This window comes from Odocoileus virginianus, chromosome 3 (assembly GCF_023699985.2).
Source record: "Odocoileus virginianus isolate 20LAN1187 ecotype Illinois chromosome 3, Ovbor_1.2, whole genome shotgun sequence".
Taxonomy (NCBI): domain Eukaryota; kingdom Metazoa; phylum Chordata; class Mammalia; order Artiodactyla; family Cervidae; genus Odocoileus; species Odocoileus virginianus.
In genome coordinates this window covers 66,367,291-66,393,692 of record NC_069676.1, presented here as the reverse complement: position 1 = coordinate 66,393,692, position 26,402 = coordinate 66,367,291, and the positions used below count along the sequence as shown (strand labels likewise).

At 37.3% G+C, this 26,402-nt stretch overlaps 1 protein-coding gene across 6 annotated transcripts in view; it reads left to right on the top strand.

The window, feature by feature from the left end:
- RNF145 (ring finger protein 145) overlaps positions 1-26,402 on the top strand; it is a 59,920-nt gene that overhangs the window by 16,652 nt on the left and 16,866 nt on the right. For all 6 annotated transcript variants that reach the window (XM_070465723.1, XM_070465722.1, XM_020903304.2 and 3 more), the window contains 3 exons: positions 12,374-12,465; positions 20,047-20,282; positions 22,975-23,150. In XM_070465723.1, coding sequence (XP_070321824.1) covers positions 12,374-12,465; positions 20,047-20,282; positions 22,975-23,150 — 504 coding nt within the window. The remainder of the gene's footprint in view (positions 1-12,373; positions 12,466-20,046; positions 20,283-22,974; positions 23,151-26,402) is intronic.

Genomic DNA, 26,402 nt, shown 5'->3' with positions numbered 1-26,402 from the left:
CAGTCACTGACTCTTGGTCCGTTTTGTTGAAGCAGGACCTCCATCTTCTTTATTTCATTACATCTCGAAGGCCCCAAAGTATTTCCCAGAAGCTCAGTCTTCTTACCTCCTTCCCCTATTCCTATCTGGTTGACTCCCTGCTCAAAATGGTACTTGGAGCTGGGAAGGTCTGCTGCTATCCTTGCCCAGGGAATGTCCTTGGATGTCAGAATTTCAAAATATGGAGCTGCAAGAGTGGTGCTGCATTTCTGTAATTGCCTCAGTGTTTCAGATCCAACTCTTCACTCTAAAGTGGAGACTGACTTTTCTGATTTTGTATCACACAAATATTGTCCCTGTGCACTTAGCCTCCTTCACAGGAACAACTTAAGCCTTTTCCCTTAGCATCTTTCTCCACTGAACCTAGACTAGGAGTCCAAGAGCCAGTATTAACTCACACAAGAGGGTCCTTCCCATTGCAGGACCACCAGCCCCAAACCCTGACAGAATTTATTCCTATGGTCTTACCTAGACACTTCTGAATCTCAGCTCAAGCTTAAGGTGAAGACACTTCCCTATCTTCATTTATACATTTTTAAAGAAAAATGATATGTATGGGGTATAATGCAGTAGTTGGAGTGTAGGCTCCTGAGTCACCACTTTAGTGTGTAAATAAGTTCCTGGGCACCTACAAATGCCATTGGGAAAAGTGGATGGGAATTAGATAGATTCAAATCCTGTGTTTCTTATTTACTGCTCTGAAACCTTAGTGTCATTTATCAGAAAGATACGTCTCAGTTTCTTCACCTGTAAAATGCTAATAGTATTTTAAGGAGCCTGTTATAAGGATTTATTATGATTAAGCATGTTAAACTTTTAGCACAATTTCTGACATGTCATAAGGGCTCAGTAGATTTTAACTTATTCTATTATGTCTCGTTTTTATTATGCAGCAATGTTTTGTGAGCATTTTCCTGTGTTGTTAATCTTTATTTTTAAAAAATTTTTTTATTTTTCCTGTGTTGTTAACCTTTAAAAAATGCTTTTTTCATGGCAGAGTATTCCATGTTATAGCTGTGTTAATGATAGCTTTTTTAGAGTTGATAGGATTTTGATGATTAAAGAAATCTCAAAGTTGAAGGCAGAGCTATTAAAATTATTTTTATTTCTTACTATAATTCTGGGTGAAAAAGCAATGAACCTGCTCTTTTCCTCTATAGTTTTTTGGTTTCTGTGTGGTTCAGTGATGGCCAAAACCATGTAGCTGTATTATCATCCAGGCTTTTCTAGAGAGGTCAAAATTTGATCATGTAGGAATAAAGGGGACCCTGCAGTGTCAGACATAAAGAAAAGCCTTTTTCTAACCATTTTTCTTTAGCAATTTTGACTTACACTTTTAGTTTATGGGAATATTTTTACCAGTATTTAAAGTTTATTTTCATTATCAGAAAGTTTGTATCTATTTTAAACAGTAAAAATAATTGTGACAAAATTTTATAGTGTACAAAAACATTTCTTATTTTTTATGTTATTTTGATCCTTACTATAATCCTTTGAGATTTATAGGTGAAAGAACTGAAACGTGCAAACAGCTAGGAGCGGATGATGATCCCAGACTTTAACTTGTATCCAAGTTTTCTGATTTTTAGTTCAATTTTCGGCAGAGAGCATGGCTAATGGAAAGAAAATTAGTTTTAGAATTAGTAGGGTATGAAATAGTTTCCCTACTTAGGAAATATGTAACTATATGAAAGTATAAAGTAAGATAGTGCTTATCTGATGGAGTTGGTTTTGATATTAAACTAACAAATTTCAAGTTGTGGCATATTTTAGTGTTTCTCTTTTTAGTGTAATTTACACTATATGGTGCTATCTCAAAAAGGTTGGCAAAGATGTGTTAATTCTTGAATCATTAATAGAATGTCAATGTTTAATAAATATTCAGTCTTGGCCAATCTCATAAAATCTTAAGGTTGAATTTTTTAGTTTTAAAAAGCTTAATAGTTCATATTTCATGTGGCAGCTTCATCAACAAGTATCTTTAAAGAAAACGACTTTATTAAGATATAATTCACATACCTATTTAAAGTATACAGCTCAGTGGTTTTGAATACATTCACAGAACTGTGTAAAGCATCACCACAATTGGTTTTAGAACTTTTTCCTGACTCCAGAAAGAAGCTCTGTACCCATCAGCAGTCACTCCCAATTTCCTACCAGCCCTTCTCCGCAGCCATAGGCACGGCAATCTGTTTTCTGTCTTTACTGGTTGGCTCATTCTGGGCATTTCATGTACATTGAATTGTATAGTATGTGGTCCTTTATGCCTAACTTCTTTCACTTAGCATGTTTTCAAGGCTCATCCATGCTGTAGCGTGTATCAGGACTTCATTTTTCTGTCCAAATCATATTTTGTTGTATGACGTTTTGTTTATCCATTCATCCACTGATGGACATTTGAGTTGTTTCTGCCTCGTTGCCTATTCGAATAACACTGTGAACATTCATGGTTTTGTGTGGACATACTTATAGGAGGGAGCGCTGCTTATACATTGGATTGGGATTGCTGCATCATATAATATGTTTAAACTTTTGAGGAACTACTAGACTGCTTTCTAAAGCGGCTGCACTATTATATTTCTACCAGCAGGGTGTGAGGGTTCCAGTTTCTCCACATACTTGCTAATACTTGTTGATCTCTGTCATTTTCAGTATAGACATCACAGTAAGTGTGGAGTGGGGTTTCATTGTGGTTTTGATTTGCATTTCACTGATGGCTAATGATGTTGGGCATGTTTCATATGTTCATTAACCCTTTGTGAATTTTCCTTGGAGAGATGTTTATTCAGGTTCTTTACCCATTATTTAATTGGTTGTCTTTTAAAAAAGAGTTGTAGGAATTCTTTATGTATTCTAGATAGAAGTCCCTTATCACTTACATGATTTACAGATATTTTCCATATCACTCTAGTCTAGATATATCAAAGCAGAGTATGGTATGGTCCTGAAAAGGAAAGTCAATACTTGGATATTTTAAATAATTCATTTGATACTTCAAAAATTGGCTATAGAAAAAGACATTTGCAAATATTAATTCCTTAAACAGAAAATTTCATACTCTTGAAAAGCTGGGTCTCTCTTTTCTTTAATTCATGTACAGGCATACCTTGTTTTGTTAGGCTTCCCTTTGTTGTGATTTGCAGATACTGCATTTTTTACAAATTGAAGGTTTGTGGCACCCTTGTATCAACCAAATCCATCCTGTCATGTTTCTAACAGGGCTTGCTCACTTCCTGTCCTGGTCACGTTTTGGAAATTCTTGCAATATTTCAAACTTTTTTCATTATTATTGTATTTGTTATGGTAATCTGCAGTGATCTTTGATGTTACTATTGTCATTGTTTTGGGGGCATCACAAACTGCACCTATATAACATGGCAAACTTAATAAAGGCTGTGTGTGTACTAACTGCTCCACTGACTGGCTGTCCCACATCTCTCTCCTGCTCCTTGGATCTCCCTATTCCCTGAGACACACTAATATTGAAATTAGACCAATTAATAACTGTACAATGGCCTCTTTAAGTGTTCAAGTGAAGGGTCATGTCTCTCGTTTTGAATCAAAAGCTAGAAATGATTTAACTTAATGAAGAAGGCATGTTGAAAGCTGAGATTGGCTGAGTCTTAGGCCACTCGTGCCAAATACTTAGCCCAGTTGTGAATATGATGGATAAGTTCTTGCAGGAAGTTAAAGTCTACTTCAGTGAACACAAGAATGATAAAGCTGAACAGCTTTATTGCTAATGTGGAGAAAGTTTTAGTGATCTGGATAGAAGATCAAACCAGCTACAACATTCCCTTAAACCAGGGCCAGAGCAAGGCCCTAATTCTTTTTAATTCCATGAAGGCTGAGAGAGGTGAGGAAGCTGCCTAAGAGACGTTTGAAGCTAGCAGAGGTTGTTTCATGAGCTTTAAGGAGAGAAGCCGTCTTCATCACAAAAAAGTATAAGGTACAGCAGAGCATGATGATGTAGAACCTGCAGCAAGTTATCTAGATGATCTCGCTAAGATCATTAATGAAGGTGGCTACACTAAAGATCTGATGCTTTTGAACTGTGGTGTTGGAGAAGACTTGAGAGTCCTTTGGACAGCAGGGAGATCCAATCAGTCCATCCTAAAGGAAATCATTCCTGAATATTCATTGGAAGGACTGATGCTAAAGCTGAAACTCCAATACTTTAGCCACCTGATGGGAGGAAATTACTCATTTGAAAAGACCCCAATGCTGGGAGGAGAAGGGGACAACAGAGGATGAGATGGTTGGACGGCATCACCGACTCAATGGACGTGAGCTTGAGTAAGCTCCAGGAGTTGGTAATGGACAGGGAAGCCTGATGTGCTGCAGTCCTTGGGGTCACAAAGAGTCGGACATGACTAGCCACTGAACTGAACACTAAAGAACAGATTTTCACTATAGACAAAACAGTGTTCTGTTAGCAGAAGATGGACTTAGCACCTAGAGAGGAGAAGTCAGTGCCGGGCTTCAAAGGACAGGCTGATTCTGTTTAGGGCTAATGCACCTGGTGACTTGTTGAAGCCAATGCTCTAACCATTATGAAAATCCTAAGACCTTAAGAATTATGCTAAGATCTACCCTACCTGTGTGCTTTAAATGGAACAAGAAAACCTGGATGACACCATAACTGTTTACAACGTGGTTTGTTGAATATTTTAAGCTCACTGTTGAGACCTACTTCTCAGGAAAAATGATTTCTTTCAAAATATCACTGCTCACTGACAGTGCATTTGGTTGCCCAAGAGCTCTGTCAGATGTATAACAAATATGAATGTTTTCATGCCTGCTGATATAATATAATTTCTGCAACCCATAGATCAAGGAGTAATTTTGATTTTGATTTTCAAGTCTTATCATTTAAAAAATATATCTCATAAGGCTATAGCTGCTGTAGATAGTGAGTCCTCTGATGGATCTGGGCAAAGTCAATTGAAAACCTTTTGGAAAGGATTCACCATTCTAGATACCATTAAGAACATCTGTGATTCATGGGAAGAAGTCAAAATAGCAATACTGACAAGAGCTTGGAGGATGATTCTAACCCTCATGGATGAGTTTGAGGGGTTCAAGTCTTCTGTGGAGGGAGTCACTGCAAATGTGGTGGAAACAGCAAGAGAACTAGAAGTGGAGCCTGAAGATGTGACTGAATTGCTGCAATATCACAACAGAAACTTTCTAACAGATGAGAAGCTGCTTCCTGTGGATGAGCAAAGAAAGTGGTTTTTTTGAGATAGAATCTACTGTTGGTGAAGATGCTGTGAAAAGTGTTGAAATGACAACAAAGGATTTAGAATATTATATCTTACATAAACTTATAAAGCTCTGACAGAGTTTGAAAGAATTGACTGTAATTTTGAAAGAAGTTCTACTATCAGTAAAATGCTTTCAAACAGCATTGCATGCTGTGGAGAAACCCTTCGGGAAAGGAAGACTCACTCAGTGTGGCACACTTCTTTGTCATCTTAAGACATTGCCAGTCACCCCAGCCTTGGGCAGCCACCAGTGTGACCAGTTAGCAGCTGTCAACATTGACTCACAACCCTCTATCGGCAAAAAGATTTCTTTTCTGGCCATGCACTGTGTCATGTTGAATCCTGATTCTCTGCCAGGGATCCAGCCCATGCACCCTGCTGTGGAAGTGCAGAGTCTTAACTACTGGACTGCCAGGGAAGTCCCAGCAAAAAGATTATGCCTTTTTGAAGGCTCATATGATGGTAAGCATTTTTTAAATTAAAATATGCACATACATTTTAGACATAAGGCTGTTGCACTCTTAGACTACAGTGTAGTGTAACATAACTTTTATATGCACCAAGAAACCCCAAAATTCATGTGATTCACTTTGTTGCAGTATCCACTTTATTGTGGTGGCCTGGAACTGAATGCACAGTATCTACAAGGTATACCTTTAATTCACACAATGAAGCTGATTCTTCTTAAGTGTTTAGTCTGTGTCTATAAAATGCTTATAACCTGTATAATACTGATTATATGGGGAATCTAAAAAATTGTACGAATAAACTTATTTGCAAAGGAAATACAGTCACAGATGTAGAAAACCAACGTGATTACCAAGGGGGGAAGGTGTGTGTGGGATAGAATTGGGAGATTGGGACTCACATCTGTACACTACCTTATATAAAATGGATAATTTGTGGAAACCTACTGAACAGCCCAGGGAATGCTACTCAGAGCTCTGTGGTTACCTAAATGGGACGGGACTCTGAGAGTGTGTATGTGTATACATGTATAACTCATTCACTTTGCTGTAGAGCAGAAACTAACATAACATTGTAAAATAACTACAGTCTAATAAAAATTAATAAAAGACAAAATGGATGTAACTTTCACTTCACAAAAATTAAACTTTAGAAAATCCCATGGGCTCAGTTAGTGTAAAATTTAATATTACTATTCAAATTGAACTCATTAGAATTTGATAAATGTCAGGTTCTTTAATTCTTAAAATTCTAAGCTATGCTTTTCATTTTGAGTGGTCTAAGGCAGGGGTCCCCAACTTCCGGGCTATGGACCAGTACCTCCTGTCAGATCCGCAGCAGTGTTAGATTAGAAATACAGTGCACAGTAGGTGTAATGTGCTTGAATCATCCTGAAATCATCACCCTAATCCTGGTCCGTGGAAAAATTGTCTGCCATGAAATCAGTCCCTGGTGTCAAAAAGGTTGGGGACCGCTGTTCTAAGGAGTACGTTTCCAAGTACCAGTCCTACTTTAAAATTGAGATTCTCCAGCACTACTGTGGAAAAAAGAGAAACTTTCCAAACTGATATGACGATTCCTGTGAGGATGTTTTGATGGTTAACCTCCACAGTTAAGTGTTTTTCTCTAAAACTGTTAAACTTCATTATTTTTAAATTCCTTGTTTTATTGTTAGGTTTATGAACCAGTGCATCAGTTTTGTATGTGTGTGGCTTTAAGAGCCTCTTGGATTCAAACAATAAAAGTTTACTCTCTTTCATCCTTGTCTTCAGTGGGTAACTGATTTCAAATGTAAGACTTTCCCAGAAGTTACTTATATGTCTCATACAGATAACTGGCCCTCCATTTTAGGAAATCCTGTGTCATTCAAAGCTTCAGATGAGGGTTTCTTTGTATTGGAACTGTTAGCATGTTGGGCTGGGTTATTTGTTGTGAGGCAGTCGTGTGCATTACAGGATGTTATCAATACTGTGTCTCTACTCACAGATTGCAGAGCACCCCTTCCCCACAATTGTAAAACCAGAAACTATCCATAATTGCCAAATGTTTTGACCTGGGGAATAAAATTTTTCCAGCTGACAACTACTGCTGTTAGATAACGGAACTAAAAAGTGAAGTTTTTCACTATATATTTAACTTTTAATTTTGAAAGGAATGAAATTGACCCATTTCAATGTGTGATATGTTTTCTTCTTTTGGACATTATCAGACCCAGGCACTAAATATTTAGCATGTAGTCAGAAGCTGAAGAAAAAAAGCAGGGTGGCCTTGTAGCAGACAAGATTGAAATACTAAAGCCCTGGGGAAATGAGCTCTTAAATTGCCACTCAGTACTTAGGGTGTGATAGGTACTCAGAGTTTGAACATTTCAGGGTAATTCCTTGGCCATCTAGTGATTAAGTGAGCAGTGTGTTTTGTTTGCACACATTGCAAAAGGTAACTTGGAGGGCTCACCATTTTGTTCTTGTACAAATAGATTAGGTTTCTTTGGAATTAATATAGTTTGGAAGCTGTAAGTGGCCAGAATGTACAGATTGTTCTCAGTTGTCCAGCGACCCAGCCAGGTTGCTTAAGAGACTTAGAAAGAAAGGTCTTTGATCTGCTGATGAAGTGATAGGCTCCTAGGTTTTGTTGTTATTATTTGTTTTTTATAACAAATAATTTTTTATGCTTCTGTTTATAGCAGAAACTTTTCCAGTTGTAAGCCATCCTTGGGGCTTTTGATATACATCTTACACATTCCTTATTCCCCAAAGCAGTTGTAACCATAAGAAAGAAGGCTACCATGGAGAATGTAGAGAAGTGAGTTTTCAAACTCTTCAGTTTATTGGTGCTCTGTGTTAATTGTCAGCATTGCATAAGTTGTATAAGTGAAAAAAGTGGTTTAAGAAGGGGAAGATACTATTCAGTTACAAGTAGAAAATAGTACTTCTTGCTTCTGACCAACTTAATTTTTTTAATGTTTAAATTGGAAAATTCTAATTCTACTTTTGAACTTCTCTTTTGATTCAGTCTTAAATTTTTAGGTATAAAATTCTGTTAAAAATCTGAATTGCATGACTCTTGCCTCAGACTAAATTTTGGCCTAAAATGATTCATGGAATTTTGGATAATTCCTTCTCTGAATCCTTCTTCTTTAGGCTTACCGTTGTGTTTTTTAATGTTGTAAGTGACCCACTCTGTTAAGACTTGGTAATAACCAAGAGTTTTCATTGCCAGCATGAGATGTCCTGAAGTTGTATATAACTTAGATGTAGAGATCTTTATTAATGTTTTTTTTTTAATTTTTGTTTTATTTCTTCTTCCAGTTTTTCTGTAATAATAGTTTGGGAGACAGTGCCCAGATTCTTCTCTCAGAAGAGACAGCTCAGTAGTGGCTGCTTGGCAAGACCAGTTTAGTCCCCACCAAAGTCACAGCCCTGGCTCTGGCAAGCCAAGTTCAGCTGGCCCCAAGAGGGACTATGGGCTTTCTGGTCCTGGCTGTCTTTGTTGAAGCGGGGTTTATTGATGAGTCAGCCAAACAGAGATTCTGAAGGCTGTCTTAGAGAGGTGGGCTGAGCAAAGGAGAGAGGGTCTAAGGTGCCCACGGAAGATGTTAATTTCTGGGGTAGGACGATTGCTCTCCTGACAGGTCCAGCAGTCCTTGAGGGAGATTGAAGCATTGAGAGAGCTATTCAAGAGGGTAAAGTGGGAGAGCTAGTAGGGAGGAAACTGCTTAACGTCAGGGCGTTGTCACTGTGGCCTAAAAGTGGTGATCGTTCTGAGATACAGACATCCCTCGTAGTGCTTCTGTGGTAGCTCAGCGGTAGGGAACTCGCCTGCCAACACAGGAGACAGATTCGATCCCTGGGTTGGGAAGATCCCCTGAAGAAGGATGTGGCAACCCACCTCAGTATTGTTGCCTGGGAAATCCCGTGGACAGAGGAGCCTGGTGGCCTCCAGTCCATGGGGTCACAAAAGAGTCAGACACAGTTTAGTGACTGAGCGCAAGCATGAGACGTTCCCTAGGGCCCTGTAATCTCAACAGATCACAGAGTAGTGCAACATGGAAAAAGAGAAAGAACCAAAAAGAAAATCATGAAAAGAATTAGAAACTTGAGAGGAGACTTAAAAAACCCCAAATCAACCAAAGGAATATCGAGTAGGTTAAAAGAAAAGGAAACTGTTGCATTGAACCTGTTTAATAACCTTATGAAATAGAATGAGAGATGAAAAGCAAGCTAAATAGAAAGTATAAATCTAGAAGTGAAGATAATAAAAGATAATTTTGAAATAAACAGGGCTATGAATATAAAAATTAAATTTAAAAAAACCATGACAGCATTCTATATTTTTTCTTCCAGCATTTGTCACAATTGTAATTAAATAATTGTTAGGATAAATGTTTAATGTATATCTTCTTCCCTGGCTTGTGAGCTTCATCCTCACAACAACTGTGTTTTTCTTGTCTACTGCAGCATTTTCAAGGCCTACCAGTGTGCTAACAACACAGGTATACAGCAAATTCCTTTTGAGTTAAAATAAAAAAGTGTAAAAAATGTTAATTTGCCTTAGAAGTTTTGTTATGTGAAATTAGAATTTTGGATAAGGGACTAAGGAAAAACAAAGAGGCTTTTAAAAAGAGGATAAACTGAAGTAGGCTTGGAAATGATATAAAAAACAATTAGCAAATGTCTCAGCAGTAGGAAATTCTTGATAATGTTGAGTTTGCTGAGTTTTATTATGAAACACCAATAATATGATGACAGAAGCAAACGTGGGAGAAAACATGATAGGGAATCCAACTCTGCCGTCTCCTTCCCTTGCCCTCGCCCTCGCCAGGAGAGAGCTCCTGGGACTGAGGTCCTCTTGGGGGATCTTGTGGTTTTTCTCCTGCTTGAAGTTGCTGCTCCCACAGGCTCCCCTTTTTTGTAGAGGTGAAATTCATGTAACAGATTTAACCTTTTAAAGTGAACAGTTTTGTGGCATGTAGTGTGATCCTAATGTTGTGCAACTGTCACCATGATCTAATTTCAAAACAGTTCGTCCCCCTAGAATAAAACCTGCAACTCTTGAGTACTGTTTTCAATTCACCCTCCCCGCTTCCCCTCCATCAGACACCAGTCTACTTTCTCTATGGATTGTCACTGGTTCTTTTTTTAAACTGGATCTATTTGAGAGAGAGATGCTTTGGCCAAAAAGAAATTACTTGACTTTAAAGGCCCAGATCCTACTGGGACTCAAAAGTTGTGTGCCTCGTGCTAAGTCACTTCAGTCGTGTCTGACTCTTTGCGGCCCTATGGACTGTAGCCCACCGGTCTCCTCTGTCCATGGTGTTCTCCAGGCAAGAATACTGGAGTGGGTTGCCATGCCTTCCTCCAGGGGATCTTCCTGACCCAGAGATCGAACCCATGTCTGTTATATCTCCTTTTATGGTAGGCACATTCTTTACTACTGGCGCCACCATTGGGACTCAAAGTTAGATCTCTTTTAAATATAAATTTATTTCTTTTAATAGCATTTTCAAAGACTTCCTAAATGTAAATGGTACTTATATGTGTATTTTATTTAAAACCTATGAATTAACTTATCATTCTTTAGCTTTCTATCCTAAAACTATATTAAAAATACTAATTACATTGATCTCATGATCAGATATTTATATGTAATTTGCACGTGTAGCGTTTGTGTCTCTCTACATTAAAACAGGGCTTCAACCACTGACCTTCTGGAGTGGGCAGTTCTTTGTTGTGGGGGCTGTCTTGTGTGCTGTGGGATGTTTTGGAGGCATCTTGACTTAGGGCCCTGGAGCACTCCTTCTCCCTTGGAAGCTGTGACAACTAAAAATGTTTTCAGACATTGCAGAATATCCCCTCAGAGGCAAACTCACACCTGGTTGACAACCGCTGCGTGAGAAGCATGCCTCTTAAGGATTTGGTTTTCTCTATCAGTAGAAAGACTGTTAATACATTATTTGTTAGAAATAATCCTCAAAGAGAGAAAGAGGAGAATTGCTAAATTACCCAAGAAGCCTAGTCATTCATTGATTTTTATAATTGTTCCCAAAACTGCTTTAAAATTTTTATTTTAGTTTTTAGTTTTGATTTTTGGCAGTACTCACTTGCTGATTATGTAAGGATCATTTCTTGGTTAGCTGTGTTATGCTAAAGGAATTCCGCTTGATTGCCTAATAGGAAGTAATTTCATGGAAAAAGTAAATACAGCCATATGAGTTTTTCAGAAATACTTGAAGTATTTAACCTGTTTTAAAGTACAGTGAATAAAGTATTCAGCAATTGAAGGAAAGGAGAATTTTGTAACACAAATTTTCCTACTTTGATGTCAGAAGAATTTAAGACAACTATGTTCTATTACTGCTGAACTTAACTGATAATAAATTCTTCCTTTCTGCCTCTACCCTAAAAGTTCTGTTTTCTCAGAGTGTGAAGTCTCTTTGACCACTAATTAAATCTTGTTATTTCTCAGTGATCAATGTTAAATGAACTATGTTTTATAAGAAATAATTTGATTTGATTTAATGTTTATCTCAAAATAAATTTGTAGCCTACTTAAATATTATAATTCTAATTATAAATTTCCTGTAAACTTGAAAATGACATCTTTTAAGGATTGTCGTGCTACAAGCCAGTTTTCTAACTAGTTTGTGTATTTACCTATAACTAATTAAGTATAACTGGAGAAAAAACTTTGGGGAAAATAAGATGGGAGGGATAATGGAAGCTAATGAAAAAAGGGGAAATTAATGTAATAGTGTTATGTGTTATCAGTTAAGTAGTAGGGTTGAGGGGTGGCATCTCAATTGGCTTTTTCCTGGGCATAAATTATTTAATGAGACCATGGGAAGAAAGAGAATCCAGCAAAGTGAAGTTTTGGCTGCTTCTCTGCAAGTAAAATTCAGTTTCAGTGAATTCTATTTTCATCACATGGACGAAGGAGATGAAGGTCATCCCTCTATAATTTTTTGTACCTAAAATTTTCCTTCGTATAGATGTGAAGTGTTATTAACATATTTTTTATAGAAATACTGTGCTTTAGCTGCTGTTCTCTCTTGTATGTGCTTAGAATGTATCTAATACATTCTTACCATTTTACTTATTTAGGGACTATGTTAGGAGTGAACTGGAGTCCGCCTATGAAGGACCAATGTATTTAGAACCTCTCTCCATGAATCGATTTACCACAGCCTTAATAGGTAAGTATTATAAAAGAATCAAAAGTGTAGGTAGGAGCCAACCAAGTATTAATTACTATCTTATAAAATTAGTTCATACTTAATACAAAAAAGTTAGAAAACTTGAAAGTTATTCTTGATGACTCTTTCAAAACACAGTTATTGTTAAATGTTACCATTTTCTTATTAGTCTTTTTCTCTCTAAATAAGGTATTTCTAATTTTACATGTTTATAATTATATATAGCTGTAGTTACTTGTATTTTTTTAAGGATAATTTAAGTGTTTGGGAAGGTTAGTTTTTAAATAAAGCTAATAATTAATTTCTAAGATTAAAATAAAATATGTAATGTCTTAATATTGGTTACTGTTGTTGAAAGCCATTATCCTCTAGTCTATAATAAATTACCAGAAACATCAAGAACTTGAGATGTGATTGAAACATTCAGATAGCAGAATGTTTATAATAGAATGATTGTGTAGGACCCCAGAACAACATAGATGCAGCCCAAAGTGAAGTACCAGATCTTACCATTCCAAAATTGCAAAAAGAAAGTGAGAGGAATCTTGTATGTGTTTGTTAAACTCACCCATGTAGAAAGTGTTAAGAGGTTTAATGTTGGAATTTGTAGGAGAATTTCTTTAGATAGCTATTTTCTCTGAAATACCTTCCCAGCCCTTCTCATGTAGACAATTCAGTGGCAGACCATTTGGAGACTCACAGTTTTTTTGTGTGTGTCTTAGGAGGGATCCTGCAGATTGGTGTCTTAGCTGGGTGTGCAAAATCTAAAGCTGCACCATCCAAAACAAGCCACAAGTGCCTTATGAGCCCTTAAAATGTGACTAGTCCAAATCAAACTTAGTACAAAAAGGATGCAAAATGTCTTGTTCATTTTTTGGTATAGATTGAATGTCTATATGATAATATTTAGGATCGTTGTTATTGTTCAGTCACTAAGTCGTGTCAGACTCTTTTGCAACCCCGTGGACTGTAGCCCACCAGGCTCCTCTGTCCATGGAATTCTCCAGGCAAGAATACTGGAGTGGGTTGCCACTTCTTCTCCTGGGGATTTTCCCAACCCAGGGATCGAACCTGAGTCTCCTGCATTGCAGGTTGATTCTTCACCACTGAGCCACCAGGGAAGCCCTAATATTTGTGATGCATTAGGTTAAATAAAATATATTGTTAATCAGTTTTACCTGTTTTTAAATTCATAAAATGATGCTGCTGCTGCTGCTTAGTCGCTTCAGTCATGTCTGACTCTGTGCAACCCCATAGATGGCAGCCCACCAGGCTCCCCCATCCCTGGGAGTCTCCAGGCAAGAACACTGGAGTGGGTTGCCATTTCCTTCTCCAATAAAATGATGCTACCAGAATATTAAACATTACATATATGGCTCATATTATAATTCTAATCTGGTATAAAGGCCACTAGTGGGCTGGCTGGCTATTGAGTTTCTGACTGTGGAGTGAAAATGTCTTATGGGATTCTCCTGTATCATCTAATCTCTGCAGGCAAAGAATGTTAGTTTCCTGTGGACTAGATGAGGGTCCCAAGAGTCAATGGAGTTTTCTTAGGTCCTTCCAAGAGGGCCCTTAAAAAGATGAGAAGACTTCAACAGGCATTGTACTTCCAGATTCCTGGGAGCTAAGGAAAGAACCAAAAGCAGCCAGAGGAGGGTATATAACAAGCATGAAAGGTCATGCAGATTAGAAAATCCATGATAATGGGAACAATCAGGAAAACACTTAAAAATGTCCATGAGGAAGGAGATCCATTTTAAATATCTCAACTGCAGAGAGTACCAGTACCATAGCATTGTAAGAAAATAGTCCAGAAAGAATGTTCTACTTCTCTCCCTCTCCTTGCCTGCCTGCCTCAACTGTGGGCAAGTCAGGAAGAATGCCGCTGTGCTGGCAGAGAAAGAGGAAGAAGCTTGCCATAAGCTCTCTCCTCCCTCTCACAATTGCTGGTTTTCTGTGACCCCAAAGGAGGCCTCTTGCCCACAGTAGTAGATGTAATGGTCATCTGAATTTAAATTCACCCATTCCCATTCTTTTTAGTTCACTGATTCCTAAAATATTGATTTTCACTTTTTACATCACCTGCTTGACCAGGTCTAATTTTACCTTGATTCACGGACCAAATAGTCCAGGTTCCTATCCAGTATTCTTTACAGCATCAGACTTGACTTTCACAACCAGACATACTCACAACTTAGCATCATTTCTGCTTTGGCCCAGCCTCTTCATTCTTTCTGGAGCTATTTCTCTGCTCTTCTGCAGTAGCATATTGGACACTTACAGACCTAAGGGACTCATCTTCCAGTTATATCTTTTTGCCTTTTCATATTCTTGGGTTCTTGAGGCAAGAATACTGAAGTGGTTTGCCATTCCCTTCTCCAGTAGACCATGTTTTGTCAGAGCTTTCCATCATGACTCTTTTTCTTGGGTGGCCCTGCATGGTGGGCTCATAGCTTCATTGAGTTACATAGGTCTGGTTCCATCATTTCATGGCAAATAGAAGGGGAAAAAGTGGAAGCAGTGGTAGATTTCATTTTCTTGGGCTCCAAAATTACTGTGGTAATTTTGAAGTCACCAGACTTCAGCCATGAAATTAAAAGATACTTTCCTCTTGGAAAAAAGCTGTGACAAACCTAGATAGCCTATTAAAAAGCAGAGACATCACTTTGCCGACAGAGGTCCGTCTAGTCAAAGCTATAGTTTTTCCAGTAGTCATGTATGGATTTGAGAGTTGAACCATAAAGAAGGCTGAGCACCAAAGAATTGATGCTTTGGAACTGTGATGCTTGGAGAAGACACTCGAGAGTCGCTTGGACAGCAAAGAGATCAAAGCAATCCTGAACGAAATCAACCCTGAATATTCACTGGAAGGACTGATGCTGAAGCTGAAGCTCCAATACTTTGGCCACATGATGTGAAGAGCAGACTCATTGGAAAAGACCCTGATGCTGGGAAGAATTGAGGACGAGGAGAAGGGGGCGACAGAGAATGAGATGGTTGGATGGCATCATCAACACAATGGACATGAGTTTGAGCAAATTCCTGGAGATAGTAAAGCTCAGGGAAGCCAGGCGTGCTGCAGTCCACGGGGTCACAGAGTCGGACACCCTGAGCAACTGAACGACAATAGGATCCTCAGCTGGAGTCAAGGCAATCCTTCAACTCTAAAGCAGAGCTTTGTTTGAGTCGACTGAGATTAGATTAGATCAGATTGTGCAAACTGTACTAGTTTAGAAAAGTTATGAAACTTGCCTTATAGGGGCAGGAGAACACTCAGCTTCAACGAGTGGCTTTTTAGGAGAGTAGAACACAAAAACAATGTTGCTTTATGACCATATCCCATGGCTGTATTCAATAGTGGTAACATCCAAATATTACCACATATTCAATAGTGGTAATATTTGCATCAAGTATGAAAATATTTGCCTGATTCGAAAACTCGAAGTGTTTTCTTTGATTCTGTGATGGTTTTGATTTAGTGTAAATCTGTATATTTCCCTAAATTTTTCCCATCAGTGCTTATGATAGCGTGTTCACCCAGCCAAGATTCAATTAACTGGAAATCCATAAATTATTAAGTAGCATTTTTTTCTTTAGACTTTGATTTTAAAGTAGCTTTCTATTCCTTTTCTTCCATTTCACTGATAAACTTTTAATGAAAAACTAAGTAATATGACTATGCCATTCTTTCTTAGGGTTATGAACTTCTTGGAGATAGTTCTTAAGGAATCCTGAAATCCAGAGTACATTGTGATTTTGTTTTATTCAGAATTGTCAGTTGGAATAGGCATATCAAGTTGAACAACTTCTGGAGCTATCGGAAAGATTTCCACTAACAGTATGACTCCTTTCTTCTTTCACCTAAGTAAGAGAAGTGGTCTTCCCTTCAAGAGAATCATAGCATATGAGTCATACTCTTCTGTCAAAGAGGATAAATGAAGCCTCTAACTTCAGAGCTGAGAACTGAATGTGCTGGCCTAGACTTGTGGCAACTTTCAGAGCTTAGAGGAAGTTTGCATCATGCGGAACAAGGAACTTTAAATATCATAGCTATGAGTACAGTGAAAGTAAGATGCCAAAATGAAAATTCATAAGTATTCCTAGTATTAAAGCACTTTCTCTTAAGTATTTTTTCAGAGTTTCAGCTAATTTTTTAATCAAAGAAAATACTTACTTTTAAAAGTCAAGAAATAAACACAATTTTAAAAACTTATTGGGGATGATGCCACAATATTATGATGAAAATCTCCTCTTTCCTGTACTCCTCTCCTGTCCAGCTTCTCTCCATTCAACTCACTGTAATTTCTTCCCTGCTGTTTTCTCTTTTGTCCCTTTCTGGAAATCCTTTTAATTGGATAAGCTTTCTTCCACATCGAACCCCTAACTTTCTTACTGTTCTATTTTCCTTTTTCTCTCTCTGTTTTTTGTTTTACTTTCTGAGATTTCCCAACTTTTTTTGTCATTTTTTAAAAAAAAATATTCTGGAGTTTGTTTTCTTTCTATTGTGACAGTCTTCTTAATTTCTTAGATTATTTACTTTGAAGCTCTCTTTTGTTCCTTGCATTCTTTCCATTTTGTCTGAGATTCTTTTTGTCTTTGTTTTGGTCTTTGCCTTATATGGGACAGCAGTAGTTCTTAAGCCTGAATTAGAATCACCTGGTTATTACCTAAATATCCTTCTATTGTCATTTGTATTAAAGTGAATTATTAAGTTGCCAGTTGTAATCTCTTTAAGGCATACCAACTGGTGTTTTTCACAGTTGGTGTTCAGGTGGGACTGACCCTTATTGGGGGGACCCGGTAAGTGTGCATATTTGTAGTCTTTTCCCTGGACTTGGGTCAGTTTCCCGAAGAAGAATCTGTCTCCTGTAGGGGGGACTGTGGCCAGGGACAAGAGCTGAATGGCAGCAAGTGTGGCAGCAGTGTTTGGAGACCTAGAGAGCTGTCATCTTTGTGGGTGCAGACTTTTAATCTGTTTTCATTTGGGTGCTGCACCTCAGCTCGGCTCTGGGTGGCACAGTGTCCAGGAGCCTGTTCAGCCTTTTCAAAGAGCAAACTTCAGTCTTCCCGGGGTGGGGAAGGACTAGTGGCCTAATCGCTGTTTTCTATCCCTTAAAATTGTGTTGACTTATTAAGTGGCCTCTCTTCTCAGTTTTTTTTCATTTTTATGGGTTTTTCTTTTTTCATACCTTTATGAATGTTTTTCTTGTGATTTGAGTATCAGTTCTTTAAAGACTAAAATTAATACTTTGTGGGAGAAAAATACCACATATGTTACATACAGTATAGTAGATTGTTAAGAAATTTTCAGCTTTATATAAAAATGGTTGCCAATTTTGTATTCTTCTAACAATAATATGAATAGAACACAAATTAAAATACAAAAATGTTGATTTGAAATCAGCATATTCCAGTAAAAAATTTAAAAATGGAATAAAGGATTAGTAAGGACTTCACTGGTGGTCCAGTAGTTAAGATTCTGTGCTTCCAGTGCAGGGGGTGTGGGTTCAGTCCCTGCTCAGGGAAGTACCACATGCTCTGCAGTGCGCCCCCCCCCCCCAAAAAAAAGCATGAATAAGATGGTAAAAAACATATATTTTGTTTTGCTTTTCATTGGCAAGAAGGAAGAGAATTTGACTAATTCTTAATTTGGAAGAAAACGTGTTCAAGAGTTTCTGAGAAATTCTGAGAGGAGTAATGAGAGGAGACTTGTCCAGTCAATGAAATGGAATAGTGTGTACTGTAATCAGAGAAGATCACTGAAAAAAAAAAAAAAAAAAAAAAGCAAGTTCCAACACAGACACAAATACACTGATGATTTTGCAGTATACCAAAATGGCATTTCAAATTAATGAGAAAAGAATTGGTTGATTCCAGTAGCTAGTTTTGAGACCGCTAACTACACATCTGAAAAAGCAAACTTAAGCTTTGCTTTTTATCTTATTGTAAAACAATTGCCAAATATGTTAATTTTTTAATTAAAGAAAAAAGAAAAAATAGGTGGTTACTTGTATAACCTTGAGTATGGGGGAGCCATGTAATTAACCATGGCACCAAAAGTAGAAACTGTTAAAAAGGTGGATAGATTTGACTCTTTATAATAAAAACTTCTATATTATAAGAGAAAAAAGTTACTAATATATTCCAATGACAGATAGGGAAAATACAATTATATGATAAAGGAGGTTAATATTTTGTTTAAACAATAGAAGTCTACATATCCTAGTAGAATAAGCAAAGAATGTGAACAAACATTTTGTCAAAAATTGCAATTGCTTTATATACTTACTGGTAATGTTTAGTGCTACTGGTGATGGACAGAAGAGAAATTTAAAAAAATATTAGGAAATATTTCTGCCCTTCCTTTTCTTAAATTATTTTCACTGTTGGCAGATAGGTGGAAAAAGGGGCGCCCTGTACACTGGGTGTTTTGTTTCTGTAGAGCAGTTGACATATATTTCAAAAGCTTTAAACAAATGTTTCCTCTGACTCAGTAATCCCGCTTATAGGAATTTAGACTAGAAAACATTAGGAAATGTCCTCCAAGTAGTTTATACAAGGATGTCATAAATATACAAGCTTATTCATAACAAAGCATTTTATAATTGTCAAATATTTGAAAGTAGTCAAGTGCTAATATTGTCATATGTGTTCAGTTTTTTTAACTAAAAAAAAAAGCCCATATATATTTATATATACACACACACATACATATATTTATTAGTTAGGTATATGCATAATATATTTTAAATGAAAAAAGCTGATTATATGTACATTATAATCTTCTTTATATAAAACATTTGTGTATAATCATGCATAGAATAAACTGAAAAGGTAATAAATAATATGGATAACTCTTTTTGAGCACTGCCTAGGTTTCAGATAAAATACTACAGCTTTGCATGCAGTGTTTTATGTAATAAACCCAAGACCTGAACAGTCCTAACTTAGGTGACAGGATTGTAGGAGATGGATTGTTTTTTTCCTTTTTACTTCTCTGTACTTCCTAACTTTCTATAATCATACACAGTCCTCTGTAAGAATTTGTTGTTTAAACTTTTTGAGTTTCAATTTTTCACTATTGAGCCATACGGGAAGGCTTGCATGGTCCTATAAGAGCAGTTAAAGATTGAAAACCTCAGAATAAGTCTTGTCACAGCATGATTTCAGACAAGTTATTGTATCTCTTGGGTTTTATACTTTCACCTCTAGACTAGAACAGTTAAATATTGAGGGCCTTTATAAAAGGGGCTAAATGTATTTAGTTGTAACTGAATTATTGTAATATTGAATTAGAAATTTTAAAAAATTTCCATGTTATATATGCCATCTGGAGTGAGATACAGACCAGTGGATATTTGTGCTGCTTTTCTCAGATCAGCCCTAGGGAACTGGTGCTCAAAATTCACAGGATATGTGAACATTTAATTATGGTCAAGTGACATTAAAATTTGATTTAAAATATTATCTAAGAGATCCTAATTAGACTCCTTCAAAAGCTGTGTCATCATCATTATCGACAGTGTTTTTATTTTGTGGATACCAAATCTAAAATGCCTTCTACCCCCCTCATTTTAGGTCAGCTGGTGGTGTGTACGTTATGCTCCTGTGTCATGAAAACGAAGCAGATTTGGCTCTTTTCAGCTCACATGCTTCCTCTGCTAGCACGCCTCTGCCTTGTTCCTCTGGAGACAATTGTTATCATCAACAAATTTGCTATGATTTTTACTGGTTTGGAAGTTCTCTACTTTCTTGGGTCTAACCTTCTAGTACCTTATAACCTTGCCAAGTCTGCATACAGAGAGTTGGTTCAGGTAAGACTGTAGATAAAATTCTACATAAATATTAAGTATATTAAAGATTTAGTTCACTTGTATTTCACAGTCATGGTTGTGGTAACATTATGTTTGACACTTGGAAAATAGTAACTGTTTTCAACACAATTAGGAGCATCTGAGATTCTTAAGTTCTGTTGAGAAGGAGTAAAGTGAAGTAAGTTCATCTGGATGTAGTCAGTCTGAGTTTTCACTCTGCTGCTGCTGTTTACTAGCTGTGTAACCTAGGGTTAATCACTTACGTTCACTTATCTGAAAGATAGAACTAAAATAACTGTTGGAGCTAGCATGTAGGGTAGCCATTAGATTTGAATGAGTTCAGTGCCAGGCAGATGACGTTTGGTGGTAACTACTATGACAAAGACAGGAGTGATATAGAATTGAATATGTAGAGGTCAGTTCATGTTTTTTTTTCCTGATATAGTCCTGCTGTGACTAATGTATTTTCCTTACATTTATTTATTTAAACCAAGACATTAAGTAGTTCTGGGCCGTGATATGACAGATTTCATTTAGATGTGGTGCTTGGACTGATTTTGCCAACATAATGTGCTTCTGTCTCTCTGACTTTTTTCAGTCTTTGCTCTCAAACGGATTGTTTCCAGTCACAAACAGTTGGTATTCAGGAAAGAAATAGTTGTATTTAATTTAATCAGTAAGTTTCAGTATATAGAATAGCTCTTAAAATTGACATTGGTATGAAGAGAGTATTAAAATATTCTCTTCTGCCTCTTTACTGTGTACATGACCTTGAGATACGGGAAGCTTTCAGACTAACCATACTGATACTGCTAAGTGAGTCCTTTCCTTATTGTTGTGGCCCCAAAGGCAGATTTCCCAGGAAAATTCTGTAAGCTCTTGACGTTAGCCTGATTCTCCTGATATCTTCATCTTCCATAACGATCAACTTGAGCAACGTTTCCTGAAAGTAGATCTTCCAAAGAAGATAAAATCTTTTTTTTTTTTTTCCACAGTCTCATTAAAGAGGTCCTTCATGGGGAAGGTTTGTTGTATTCAGAGTGAGGATGACATATTTATGTATTTTTTATTTGAATTCGATCTTGTGGTGCTACCCTAGTTTGTAAGGAGCAGTAGATATTCAGTAAATATTGCTTGGATACTCAATTGTTTATTTAATTACCCTAAGGACAAAGCCTCTGTTTTAAGTGTCATGTTTACCTTCTTGTTTGTCGTAAGGTTCATGTATCACTAAGTGTCATAGTTGGAAATAAAATACAGGTTATGAAATTCATGACCTAGAAAGAATTGGATAGGCAAGAAATAGAAACTGTCAGATAATTTAGTGGTCTTTTCCTTGAATGGAAAGGAGGAAAAGTACCATGCCTCTCAGTAATCAGTTTGCTGCAAATAAATAATTTTGCAGCAAGCTAGACACTTTGTTTTCTCTCATTATCTTCCAAGTGAGGAAAAATAGGGGTTACTCTTGATTCAGTTTTAGAAAAAGCATTTGATTTACAGATGGAAAAGTTGAGAATAATCTGCAAGTCAGTATATTTTCATTTAAGGTCTTTACAGTTATGGAAACATTCTGGAATCACATTGAGCCTTCTAGCAAGACTGTTGGCTGCTTAGGTTAGAGTTTGTAATCTACCTGGCAGAACTCTGTTGTGTTACCAGGATCTGGTCCCTGTCTTGATCACTCCAGAAACTTGGTAACCATCTGTACTCTTAGGCTGAATCAGGTTATGAGAATTCCTTCTTATCAATCTCATATGAAATTGTTTTATATACTAGACAGCTAATTTATTAACTTATAGTAACTTAGTAAACTTTTTTTAGGTATAGCTTTTTTCCTGGTGTTAATGCACTTGGCAAACGAAATCATTTGAGAAATGTTCCTTAATAAATGCACAGTAGGAGCAAGGGGAATTAATTTATCTGGGGGAAAAGACTTTCTAAACTGTCTTCGCTGCAGAAGAGAGTTAACTTCTCCAGTGATTATTCTATCTTCCGTCAAACTACTTCTCATCCATGACATTCCTGAATAAACTCTGGAAGATTCTTGTCTTTCCCTTCTTCCCAGCCCCTCAAGCAGTATTGCATTGTTCACACTATGCGGTGTTCTATGTTCCATCGCTTAATCGCGTCTAGTTCTTTGCGCCCCATGAACTGTATGTAGCCCGCCAGGCTCCTCTGTTCATGGAATCTTCCAAGCAGGAATACTGGACTGGGTTGCCATTTCCTATTCCAGGGGATCTCCCCGACCCAGGGATGGAACCCAAGTCTCTGCTGTCTCCTGTATTGGCAGGCAGATTGTTTAGCACTGTGCTACCTGGGAAGCCCATTGTTTACACTAGTTCTGCTAATTTTGATTCGACATAAGTTTGCCAAACTTCTTCAAACTGCCTGTGATGTAGTTTCCCTCCAAATGTGACTCTATCTTGACATTATTCCTGAACTGTCAGGGCAGTGTGCTGTTGCCCTTTGATGAGTGTGTGTCAACTGCTAATAATAATGTAAAATTAGTCGATTAAAAAAGACTCGCTATTTTCTAATTGTATGCATAGAGCTGACTTTGGAGGAATTTATCTGAATATGTAAGAAAAGAAAAGCAATTCAGTTTTTAAGTACTGCAGGTTAAACACTTTTGTGTTTAAATGTGTTTATTGAAGTGATAAAAGATGTTTTCCTGTCTTATTTTCTTACTCAGGTAGTGGAGGTGTATGGCCTTCTAGCCTTGGGAATGTCCCTGTGGAATCAGCTGGTAGTCCCTGTATTGTTCATGGTTTTCTGGCTCGTCTTATTTGCTCTTCAGATCTACTCCTACTTCAGTACTCGAGATCAGCCTGCCTCACGAGAGAGGCTTCTTTTCCTTTTCCTGACAAGGTAATTAATTAGAGCGTATGACACTATATATAGCCTTAGGAAGAGAAAACTTTGATCCAGGAATAGTTAAGTGTTGCAAATTAACTTTTGTCAGTCTTTTTATAGTGTTTCATGTGTAATTAAAATGGGATTTTCACTCAGCAGATGCCTAGGTCTCGCAGTGCAAGGACGTGATAATACAATAATGTTGGTTTATTTGGCCACACTGTGGACCATAGTACAGCAAATGATTTGTGGAAAGGGATGTCACAAACTGTAAAAATGTTTTTTCGACTTCATGTTAAACTATTGGAAAAGAAATGCGTTCTAAAAATAGCTATTACTTTTATTGAGTATTTAATATGTAAATGGACATACCAGACCACGTTACCTGCCTCCTGAAAAACCTGTGTGGAGGACAAGAAGCTACAGTTAGAACTGGACATGTAACAACGGACTGGTTCCAAATTGGGAAAGGAGTATGTCAAGGCTGTATGTTGGTTCACCCTGCTTATTTAACTTATATGCAGAGCATATCATACGAAATGCTGGGCTGAATGACTCAAAGGCTGGAATCCAGATTGCTGGGAGAGATATCAACAACCTCAGATATGCAGATAATACCACTTTAATGGTGGAAAGTGAAAAGGAACTAAAGAACCTCTCAATGAAGGTGAAAGAAGAGAATGAAAGAGCTGACTTAGAACTCAACATTCAAAAAACAAAGATCATGGCTTTGGGGTCTCATCACTTCAATGCAAATAGATGGGGAAAACATGGAAACAGTGTCCGATTTCATTTTCTTGGGCTCCAGAATCAATGCAGATCCATGATATTAAAAGATCCTTGCTCCTTAGAAGAATAGCTGTGACAAACCTACACAGTGTTTTAAAAAGCAGAAACATCGCTTTGCTGACAAAGGTCCATTTAGTCAAAGCTATGGTTTTTCCAGTAGTCATGTATGGATGTGAGAGTTGGACCATAAAGAAGGCTGAGCACCAAAGAATTGATGCTTTTGAACTGTGGTGCTGGAGAAGACTCTTGACAGTCCCTTGGACATTGAGGAGATCAAACCAGTCAATCCTGAATATTCATTGGAAGGACTGATGCTGAAGCTGAAACCCGAATACTTTGGTCACCTGATGCAAAGAGCTGACTCATTGGAAAAGACCCTGATGCTGAGAAAGATTGAAGGCAGGGGCATAAGGGGACGACAGGATGAGATGGTTCGATGGCATCCCCAACTCGATGGACATGAATTTGAGCAAGCTCTGCGAGCTGATGATGGACAGGGAAGCCAGGTGTGCTGCAATTCATGGGGTCGCAAAGAATCAGACATGACTTAGTGACTGAACAACAACAGTATGTGCCAGCCACACTATTAAGCAGTTACTCACACTCACTTTTATAGCAACCCTCCAAGAAAGGTGCTTTTATTCTCATTACCATTTTAGAGCTGAGGAAACTGTACCAAGAATAACTTGCCCCAGGTGACAGTGCCAGAAGAAGGGGTTTTGACATTCAAACCCCATCTGAGTCCAAATCCTATGACTGTGTATACACTTTCACTATACCCTTTTTTTTTTTTTTTGAGCCATACTGCTCAGCTTGTGGGATCTTGGTTCCCCAACCAGGAAGTGAACCTGCACCCTGGGCAGGGAAAACACAGAATTCTAACTACTGGACCGCCAAGGAATTCCCTGCCCCGTTATTTTTGATGTTTTCCTTCATTGTTGAGATAGAGTCAAATAATGATAAAATGAGTATATCATAGTACTTTGCTGTTTAATTGAAAGGAATTCTAACACTTGGTTGTTTTTTTTTTTAACACTTGGTTTTTAAGGTAAATTATTTTTTAAAAATCTTCAGTCTTTAGAGTCCATTTTCCACCTGTCTGTGAGCTTATCTAGACGTTTGTCCTTTTCCTTTTCTGAATTTTCCACCTCAAGCCCTCAGAATCTGGCAGATGTGTCTACATCTTCGTTCCCTGACTCTTTAAAAGGAAACACTTTAAAAGGCAAGAAAGAAACTCCTCCTGGGAAGTAAATATAGGCGAATATAAGTTTTGAATTTTAGTTAATAGAGCCACTAGTTAGTTTCCCAGCCATCCAAAATGATGGTGTACCGTGCACTAAGTGGTTTCTGGGAGGAGAAGCTTAGGACAGATTGATTCTCTTTAAGGAGCAGGTTACTTGTTAAGATTGAAAACATTACGAAGTTAAATGTGTAGATGACATGGGGTGATACCTATTTTGACAAATAAAATAACTTATTGGTATTGAGTCAGATTTTGTGCTGAGACTTTTAATTAGAAAGTAGCTTCTATATAACACGGTATAAATTGATATCAAATATGTTTTAATGGCCAGCATGTTATTAAGTTGCACTGTTACTTGTTTTTAAGTATTAGGGAAATTTTATGCAGAGTTTTAAAATGATCCAGAAAGTAACTGAATTTAAAGGGAAAGAGAGATATATAGTTTTGTGGTTAGGATAACCTAAATGTGGGCTGCGATTGGTCTTGTTTTAAACCAGATTATTATCCATTGTGAAGCACGATCAAATGAAGCATAGTATAGTTTAAGAGGCTTAGCAAATCTAAAAGCTGTGAATGCGTTCGAGCTTATGGAGTAAGAAAATAATGCTGAGATTTTAGGTGAGGCTTAGACATCTTGCCAAATAATTTTCTTCTCTATTCCTTTTCCATACATAGGATAGATTTCTGCTTCTCAGTATAAGAATGTTTTAGTTTGTAATAGAGAAGTTCCCATGTGGTTCTTTAATGTGTATCTCTGTAAGCCTGTCTTCGTACTTGATGGTCTTGTGTGCCAGTTTGTGTGTGTGTGTTCCCTTGTCAAAGGACAAGTTAACTTACAAAAAGGATCTCAAGTTTACCACAATACCCTGACTAAAACAAACCAAGAAAACATAGCAAACAAACTGAAAAGCAAAAAGAAGGGATTTTTTGCAGCCAGGAAATAGAAACTAAAATCAATAAAATGTCTCATTGACGAGAGAAGGGAAGAAAAATTTTATAAATTTCCTGACCTCTTTCACTTCCCCAAAGCTAGGTTGAAACCTTTTGTGTTCTTTAGTATACTGTTTTGAAAAATGGCACCACACTCTTTTTTAAAGTAAGACTGAAAGAATGTGCTCCTCTTGAAAATGTAATTAAATTGTACTGTTTGGGTGTAAAAGATTTCTTTAAATATAGATGGACACAAGAAAAAATAAACTGTATGAACATAACAGTAAAATTTTCAGACTTTTCCA